Source organism: Embiotoca jacksoni, unplaced genomic scaffold (assembly GCF_022577435.1).
Source record: "Embiotoca jacksoni isolate LCO1_2020_lvr unplaced genomic scaffold, fEmbJac1.0.p SCAF_15, whole genome shotgun sequence".
NCBI lineage: Eukaryota > Metazoa > Chordata > Actinopteri > Embiotocidae > Embiotoca > Embiotoca jacksoni.
Genome location: NW_027185285.1, coordinates 596,711 through 605,991, shown reverse-complemented (window position 1 = coordinate 605,991; position 9,281 = coordinate 596,711). Strand labels below are relative to the sequence as shown.

At 45.7% G+C, this 9,281-nt stretch overlaps 2 protein-coding genes across 2 annotated transcripts; both read left to right on the top strand.

Moving 5' to 3' along the window:
• The first annotated feature begins 600 nt into the window (after positions 1-600).
• Positions 601-4,675, top strand: klhl11 (kelch-like family member 11). The gene is made up of 2 exons (XM_069148643.1): positions 601-1,211; positions 1,418-4,675. Exons 1-2 carry the CDS (start codon positions 643-645, stop codon positions 3,000-3,002), a joined length of 2,154 nt encoding a protein of 717 aa, XP_069004744.1. The 5' UTR covers positions 601-642; the 3' UTR covers positions 3,003-4,675.
• A 414-nt stretch (positions 4,676-5,089) lies between these two features.
• Positions 5,090-9,230, top strand: LOC138197755 (cytosolic 5'-nucleotidase 3-like). The gene is made up of 9 exons (XM_069148642.1): positions 5,090-5,455; positions 5,839-5,937; positions 6,040-6,109; positions 6,222-6,268; positions 7,205-7,290; positions 7,381-7,470; positions 7,546-7,708; positions 7,793-7,993; positions 8,460-9,230. Exons 1-9 carry the CDS (start codon positions 5,453-5,455, stop codon positions 8,574-8,576), a joined length of 876 nt encoding a protein of 291 aa, XP_069004743.1. The 5' UTR covers positions 5,090-5,452; the 3' UTR covers positions 8,577-9,230.
• Positions 9,231-9,281: the final 51 nt, after the last annotated feature.

Sequence of the window (9,281 nt, the reverse complement as noted above, 5' to 3'; positions counted from 1 at the left end):
AATCTGTGACTTACTGTCTGATAAAAAAAAAAAAAAATTGTCTTAAGTCCTATTGTGTAACGTGACTGTTCTCCTCCTTTTCACTTCCACTGAATGACTAAACCCAGACGTCCGGTGCTCGATAGCGAGCTAAGGAATGAGCATGGGCGCATCCAAGTGAACCATTGGGAGGGGGGAGTCACGCAGGTTTTCCTTAACGATGGGGGAGGGAGGAATTGAAAATAAACGGCAAATAACAGGAGACAGAACCTTTGAAAGGTGTTTATAAGATGATACAATATTTAACATATTTTCTACTCTATATTGGGGGGAAAGATTGGTATTTTCTCTGTATTGGGGGGACACTACTCCCCCCCAAAAAAGGCCGTGGTTACGCCCATGGCTGTTTATGTGCTATGTGATAGTTGTGTTTTATGATATATCTGACATAACACTAGTTTAAACTTTAACACTAATTTTGAATAAAAAAACAACTATTATTTTTAAAAAAAATTGTGTTTTACCACTGAAATTTCTTCAAAAATAAAGAACAGTGAGTAATTTGAGATTGTTTATTAGGTTACATGGTTCCCTTTGAGTGGCGGATGTGACGCGACGAATACGAAACGCGCTTCATTTTCGTTCTCCACTTGGACTCCATGTATGTGTGGCTGCGTATGTCGCCTCCTTTCCTTCACTAGTTCACTTAATTTCCCTCCACTGCTCACCTCCAGCGCCGGCAGCAGAATGGCAGCGGCGGCCCCCAACCCGGAGGACTCCGCCAGGAGCAGCAGCAGCAGCAGCAGCAGCGGCAGCAGCAGCGGTACCGTCACACCCAGCGCGCTTGCCGGAGACGGGGACGCGGAAGAGGCCGAGGACTTCACCTCCTCCTCCCACTGCTCGGAACTGTCTCGGCGGCAGAACGATCAGAGGAAGCAGGGCTTGTTCTGCGACGTGACGCTGGCCTTCAGCAGCGGGGCGGCCACCGGGAGCGTGCAGAGCTGTGAGTTTTCGGCCCACAGGTCCGTACTGGCCGCGGCCACCGACTACTTCACCCCACTTTTGGGGGGCCAGTTCTCCGAGTCCCTGTCCGGACGGGTGGACATGAAGGAATGGAGCTCAGAGCTGGGTCCGGACCCGGAGACGGTGGAGAGTGTCATTCAGTACATGTACACTGGAGAAATACATGTCAGCACCTGCAACGTGCATGAAGTACTGGAGCTGGCTGATAGGTATGATCTGTTTACAGTCACATAGTCAAATGAGGCCTTCTGTCTGCACTGTTGCTTTCAAGGGATGTTATTGTGCACTGCTTTGCAGAAAACAAACTCTGACCTGGCATATCCAGTTGAAACATAATAGTATTATCTAGTTACCCGGAGCTGCTCATTCTATTTCACCCACTATACTGTATTCTCTACTGTTTACTTTGTGTTAGGTTCCTCCTGTTGCAGCTGAAGGATTTCTGTGGCGAGTTCCTGAAGAAGAAGCTGAGCCTCACCAACTGCGTGGCAGTGCACAGTCTGGCCCACATGTACACTTTGGACCAGCTGGCTCTACGGGCTGCCGACATGATCCGCCGCAACTTCCACAAGGTTATCCAGGACGAGGAGTTCTACACGCTGCCCTTTCACCTGGTCCGCGACTGGCTGTCTGACGCAGAGATCACGGTGGACTCTGAGGAGGTGCTGTTCGAGGCCGTGGTGAAGTGGGTGCAGAAGAACCCGGACGAGCGAAGCCGCTACTTCGAGGAGCTGTTTCGTCTCCTGAGGCTGCCCCAGATCAAGCCCACCTTCCTGACCAGGGTGGTGAAAAACGAAGCCCTGGTGGCCGCCAACGAGGCCTGTCTCCGGCTGGTGTCGGAGGCGGTGGAGGGTCACGCCATTCGCTTTGAAAACCTCAAGTCGGCTGATATGGAGTTCTGGTCTTCCCACATGGCCTCTTTTCAGCCTCGCTTTGGCCAGAACATGGACGTTATCATGGTGGTGGGTGGAGTGTCTGAGGGAGGGGACTACCTGAGCGAGTGCGTGGGCTACTTCATTTACGAGGACCGTTGGATCAACCTGCCGCACATCCACAACCACTTGGACGGCCACGCCATCGCCGCCACAGAGTCCCACGTCTACGTAGCCGGTTCTATGGAGCCGGGCTTTGCTAAGACGGTAGAACGCTACAACCCGAACCGCAACACCTGGGAGCAGGTGAGCAACTTGACCACACGCAAGCACTCTTTTGGCCTCACCTGCATTAAGGATATCTTGTACAGCATCGGTGGCCACGGCAACTTCAGCCCGGGGTTCAAGGATGTCAGCGTGTACGAGCCGGAGCAGGACAAGTGGCACAATCTGGAATCGGCCCCCAAGATCCTGCGAGATGTGAAGGCGGTGAGCGTGGAGGACCGCTACGTGTACGTCACGGCTCGCACGCCCGTCGATACGGACAACGAGGACGGACTGAAGACGGTGACCACTCGCTATGACACGGAGAGCCGCCAGTGGCAGGATGTGGACTCCCTACCTCTTATCGACAACTACTGCATCTTTCAGATGGCCGTGGCCTCCACTAATTTCTACCACACGGCTTCCTGCTGCCCCAAGAGCTACACGGTCCGGGACGAGGTTGCCAAGCAGAAGATAAGCGCGCGCATCTCTGATGAGATCCTGGAGAGCCTGCCACCGGAGGTAACCAGCATCGAGGGCGCCGCCATCTGCCACTTCGATGAGGACGTCTTCATCATCGGAGGCTGGAAGAACAGCGACGACGTGGACAAGCAGTACCGCAAGGAGGCCTACCGCTACTGCGCTGAGAGGAAGCGGTGGATGCTGCTGCCGCCCATGCCGCAGCCTCGCTGTCGAGCTACGGCCTGCCACGTGCGCATCCCGTACCGCTTCCTGTACGGCTGCCAGCGGTACCCCATGCCCCAGAACCTGGCTCGCCAGCGCGATCGCATGCAGCAGATGCAGCAGCTCCACCGGCGCACCCTCACCCTGCGCCGGCAGCTGCAGTCGCAGATCGAGTGTTGAGCGAGTCGACTCCATCCGAGAACTACGGCGGCTCGGTCCGAGGATTGACCACCACTCCTCTGCAGCCGCTGTCGACTCACCCGCCATTCATTCATACCGCGCTGCAGCGGGTCTTGTGTTGTTCTCATTCTGGATGTCACGAAACTGAACAATGTGCCATCAGCTCTCATGCTGTGTTGTTTTGATGGCCGACTCGTGGGAAGCCATGAGACGTGTGTGGGCAGGCGCGTGCTGACCACCAGAAGGTCTGTGAGGAGGGATACGGCGAAATGTAAACATGTGAATAAGAGTGTTATATAGAAGCCAACAACTGAATATCCTTTAGTCATTTCTGTTGGTAGAGAGGCTGTTTATCTGTTTGTACATAAATATTATAAAGCTGTATATGTATACATTTCTATGGATATTTTACATTCCTTTGTTGTGTGCCAGTACTGGGAAGGATACGTGACATTAGAAATAACTGCATTCCTACATTCTTGATGAAGTCGCATTCCATTATAACACTGTGACAATCTCCTCATGCAAGTGTAACATCCATCGGTCCAAAAAGTCTTAACCTCGATCATAATTGCTGTGTTAGAATAGCTCCGCTCGTTAACGTACAGCCTCAACGTCTAAGTATGAACGGATCCGGAGAGGCTGTTTAAAAATCCCGTAGACTAGTTGGCTTCTAGATTTGCCGTTTCTCTTCAGCAGTTGTACAGCGTATATTCCTGTCATTTTTTTGTTGCTCGTGTAACACCGTTTCTGCAGGTTTCCGAGGAGACGAGATGACGAGAGAGAGCTCTAATATCCCAAAAGATGTGACACGGTGTGATGAAATCGTTCCTCTTGAGTTCACTTAACATTTGAAACATTCTGCTCTGCCACAGCATCAAGCACCGATCATTGGCAATGGCTCTATCATTCCTTTCATTTGCACTTTGGTAGTCTATTGCTCGGTGTATTCCCATTCATTCTAGAAAGATCCGTAATTAATGTGTGTATGTGCGTGGGAGTTTGTTCATGGCTCCGCAAAGAATGACAAAAACTCTCTGGTTCTGCACTTTCTGACATCTAATTGTTTGTAAAGTCTTAAAGAAGCATATGACATTTAAGTTGCCACTGCACTTTGACGTTGCTTATTTTATTTGTCTCATATCGGACGAGGTGATTGTAATGTTTTTGCCAGTTTCCAGCCAGTAAGTTTTGATCCTCTACGAAAGAAAAACAAGGTGTCCTCTCATCATTGGCGGATTTGTTTCCAACATTAAATGTCCTGTAAAACCCTGTTATTGTACTTCACCTCTAGCTGGGTGTTTAATGGAGACTGGTGTGTTGTTTCTGTGGTCTCCTTTTTCCCACCAGAGAGACTTCGAAGTGAGATTAAATTAAAAAAAATAAATAAAAAAGGAATCAGATTTATCAGGAGTGTAACAGAAGGGATTATTATACGAATGTGTTGTGACTGACATTCAGCGATTCCACCTGCCCATGCAGCGCTTATTATACCATCAAGGTTACAGAGCGCAGAAATGATATTCATTTCCACTTTATGACCAACGTGAATAGCACTGCGAATATTAACTGAAATAAGCTATGTAATTTGCTTTGCATGTGATAGTTTTAACTTTGTGTCCTGTAAGAAATGCAAATGTCATCACTTGCAATTAAAGGTGTTTTGTAAGACAGATGGATGCACATGTCGTGTGTCATTGCTTTATTGGACTTTACCAGAGTGATACATATTAGTGTCAACATACGTAATATACCCAAAACAGTGTTAAATTACTGTTAATTGTTCCTTAGTCCCACAAAGAAGCTCCAAACTGAGACCATGCTCCAGTGTTGACAACAGTAGTTGAAACACACTCGGATGATATTAAATGATCGAAACATATTTCTGCTTCATTAATTTGAAATATGAACATATCCTGGAGTGTTGGTTCATCTTTGTAAACAGCGTCTGTATTTTTTTTTTTTTTTTTTTTTTTTTTTTTGTCGTTTTGCAATATTTAAAGGGTCTCGTAGTGGGAGTGACTGATGGGAACCTTATATCGGTGCCTTTGCTTTGAGGGGAAGAGTATCCACCGTCGCACTTCGAGTTACGCAAGTGCCATGGCTGCTTTTACGTGTTCTTCTTTAGCCACGTAAATAAAAAAAAAAGGCTTCATCTACTTCACCTTTACCATACTTGTTTTTTTTACGGTTTCACACATGACACGCGGCCAACGTAAACATCAAGGTCGTGTGAACGCAACTAGAACCGTAAACCCTTTTTCTATTGTGGTTTAAGTGGCACTACCAAACAATTCCGACACTTTCGGAGAGTACCGGAAGGCAGCAGAGCTGCTCGAGCTGGCATAAATGCTTCACTAGTCCACACAGCAGCGTTACATTTCAACGGAAACCGACGCCTTTTTTTTTGTCAAATATACCTCAACGGATCGGCAACGCATTTCAGAAACATGGTGAGATTATTCACTTTATTTTTAATTATTATTTTTAATAGAGGAATGGGCAAAAACAACAAAAAAAGCGAGCTTGTGTACCAGCTAACCGAAGCGTGCCTATTTAACGCGTTCTCTTTGTCAGCTTCTTTATTTTATTTTTATTTATTTTTTTTTATCGCCGTAGATTACAGAACAGCAATTTGACTATTACTCCCGCGACAAGTGTCGGTGTTTTGCTGCTGACTTGAGTTGTTTGGGGGAGTTTAAATGGTGCGTTTGTTTGTCGGGCTTCGTGCTATCAACGAGGCCACCTGTCAGGAAGCTCCAAATTTAAAATGTTTGAATAATCCGCCACGTCTTTCTTTTTTTTTGTCTTACTGACATGCATTTTGTGTGCACAGATCCCGGAGCTGTCCAACCCCTCGGTGTGTATGAGGGACCCTCAGCGGGTACAAGAGATCCTGCAGTCCATGGTGAAGGCTGGCTCCAACACCCTGCAGGTATCCTGACCTCTTAAACACAATCAGCACTTCACAAACATGCACATGTGAATAATCTTTTTCCTTTTTGTGTGTGTGTGTGTGTGTGTGTGTGTGACCCAGGTGATCTCAGATTTTGACATGACCCTAACAAGATTTGCATACAACGGAAAAAGATGTCCCACCTGTCACAGTAAGACACACCAGCAACCTGAAGTGGTAGTCTGAGGTTGTCCTGCGCGTGAATATGAGTTTTGACTAAATGTTTAATAGCCTTGTGAAATTTTGTTCATTTTATTTTGCAGATATTCTTGACAACAGCAAACTCATCTCCAATGACTGCAAAGAAAAGGTAGGATAACCGTTTTTATACTGTTAGGATTATATTTATTAAGTTAACTCTAGAAGTGTTACTATTGTCGAAAACGCGGTGGAAAACTGGACAAAAATATGCAATTTCATATACTGTTTGATCATTATTATTATTACCAAATCGGTTTAAAGTTTTCCATAAATTTGGAAAAACACGAGCAGATAATGAATAAACAACACCCTAAAAGCTTAAAGACAACTCTCTAAAAAAAAAAAAAATCAGTTAGTTTTGATGCTCCCCACAATGATTTTTACGTTTATTGGACCTCGTTGGTGTCCATAATGTCTTGGCTGCTGCACCTGAGCCTTACAATGGTCTGGAAGCTCTGAAGATGGGACATTTTTGAGCATATTTTCCCCAATGGGAGATATTATGATTAGTTTTGCTCCAATGTAAACCGTTGAAGAGATATCTTCTTGTTGGTTCTTATAACTGACCCACATTTATAATGCTTTTCTGCAACGCTTCATAAACAGTAACGCACACTAATTTATTCAGTCTTTGCACTTTTAACCTGCCTGCCAGCTAGTGGCTGATGATGATGATGATGATGATGATGGAAGCATGCAAACAGCCTGATCATCTTTGACTTGCAGACATTTGAAGGGCTTTTCTAATAATCCTCTTGCTGTTAAATTGTGTTTAAAAATGTTTAATCTACAGTGTGGAATATTTTCCACGTTTGTTCATAAATATTACAAGAAAAAAATACTGCAAATGTTTCGACCGTCTGGATGTTTTATTATCGTAAACACACAAATTAAAATGGATAAATAAATATAAAAATAAATATCTGATATGCACCCTGTTGGCTTTTTCTGAATCTCTGTCAAGTGTGCGTCTGTGAGGCTATTTGAGGCATGTTTTATCTTTGTTTATTGACCCCTTAGTTTTCACAATACTTGCCTTCCTCAGCTGAAAGAGCTGCTGAACACGTACTATCCCATAGAGATCGACTGCACACGGTCAGTAGAGGAGAAGCTGCCTCTCATGGTGGAGTGGTGAGTATCCCACGCAGATATTACAATATATTTTTTTTTAGGTGTTGGAGGGTATTTCTAAACTTCCTCGTGCTTGAAAACAATTCACAGGTGGACTAAAGCTCACGAGCTCCTGGTGAAGCAGGAGATCAGGAAAGACCTCCTGGCCGTGGCGGTGCGCGAGTCCGATGCCATGCTGAGGTAAGAGCGGCCTCGGCGACAGAAGATCTGTTTGGCGGTTCGCGCGTTGTAAATAACGAGGGAATGTTCGAACAGGGAGGGCTACCAGCTCTTCTTCGACCACCTGCACGAGCACAGCGTCCCTCTGCTCATCTTCTCCGCCGGAATAGGAGACATCCTGGAGGAGGTGATTCGCCAAACCGGAGTCTTCCACCCCAACGTCAAAGTCTTCTCCAACTACATGGACTTCGATGAGACCGTGAGTCTTCCGCGTCCGCAAGCGACAGTTCGACGCCCGCGGCCGGGATTTGAAGAATAATTTGTCTCCCTCCGTTGTAAACAGGGGGTATTGAGAGCCTTCAAGGGAGAGTTGATTCACATCTACAATAAAAGGGAAGGAGCGCTGCTCAACACCGGCCATTTCCAGGAGCTGCGGACAAGACCCAACGTGCTGCTGATGGGAGACTCTCTGGGAGATCTGACCATGGCTGACGGCGTGCAGGACATGGAGAACATCCTCAAGATCGGGTTCCTCAATGACAAGGTGAGTTAAAAAAAAAAAAAAAAAGAAGCTTGTTGCTCCCTCGCTGCGAGCTAAACACTCTACAAAATCACGACTGTTTGCTGTCCCGGCTCCTAAATGGTGGAATGAGCTCCCCAACGACATCAGGACAGCGGAAACTCTGTACATCTTCCGCCGCAAACTAAAAACACACCTCTTCCGACTTTACCTTGAACAGGAGAACTTTAGTAGCGCTTCAAATGGCACTTACTGATAGCACTTTGTAGTTTGGCTTTTTTGAAGAAATTGTATTTTCTTGATTCTTGTTGTTCTGGGTTTTGTACCCTCATGGTTGAAATGCACTTATTGTATCGCTTTGGATAAAAGCGTCAGCTAAATGAAATGAAATGTAATGTAATATCGAGCATGCATCATCAAAATGATTGGATAAGAGCACAAAGGAGCCACCAAATCTCGACACACCTCGTCGTTTCTGTTTTCCCCTCAGGTGGAGGAGAGGAAGCAGTCGTACTTGGACTCGTATGATATTGTGCTGGTAAAGGATGAAACCTTGGAGGTCCCTAATGCCGTGCTCCTCTACCTCACCGGCAACTGTAAATTGTGAATCGCACACTCCGGGGCCGTCGGCTGAGGAGGCCGACGCTCACAAAGTGACAGCTGGATTCTTACTGAGAACCAGCTACGATTGTTTAAAGGTTATTTAAAAAAAAAAAAAAAAAAAATGTCTAAAATCTACACACACCTGACTGACTCCTATTACAGGCACAGATCGCCCTGCCGGAGCAGCTGGCACCACATCACCCTCATGGATCTTTGTCTATTGGCCTAACTGCTTTTGGACCATCGTGTTCGTTGTGGCTGCCAAAATTTGCATCGTCTGGCCACCGTATGTAAAGTGTGCATGTGGTTATGGGTGTTTTTTTTTTTTTTTTTTATTTGTCTGGGGGAAAGACTGTTTTTTTTGTCAGACAGTTGTGGTTTTCATATAGGATGTAATGACAAAGGGAAAGAAACGGGCACAACATAAATGACAGAACTTAATTTGGTTTGAAAGACATTTTTTGTCAACAGCAACAGATGTTTTTAAAAACCTTTACAATTTGGATTTCAAAGTATTCAAAACCTTTTTTAATTCACTTTTTGTCCGTCATTTGTGGACGATGCACCACGAAAAGTCATAACTTTTGTCTTTTGTCCGAACTCATTACCTCTTCATGCGTTTTCCATTTGTCTGAAATAAAGATTGGTTTCACCTGTTTTTGTTCTTCAAGTCTCATGAAACTAAAATCTACCAGACTAATTGAAAAAG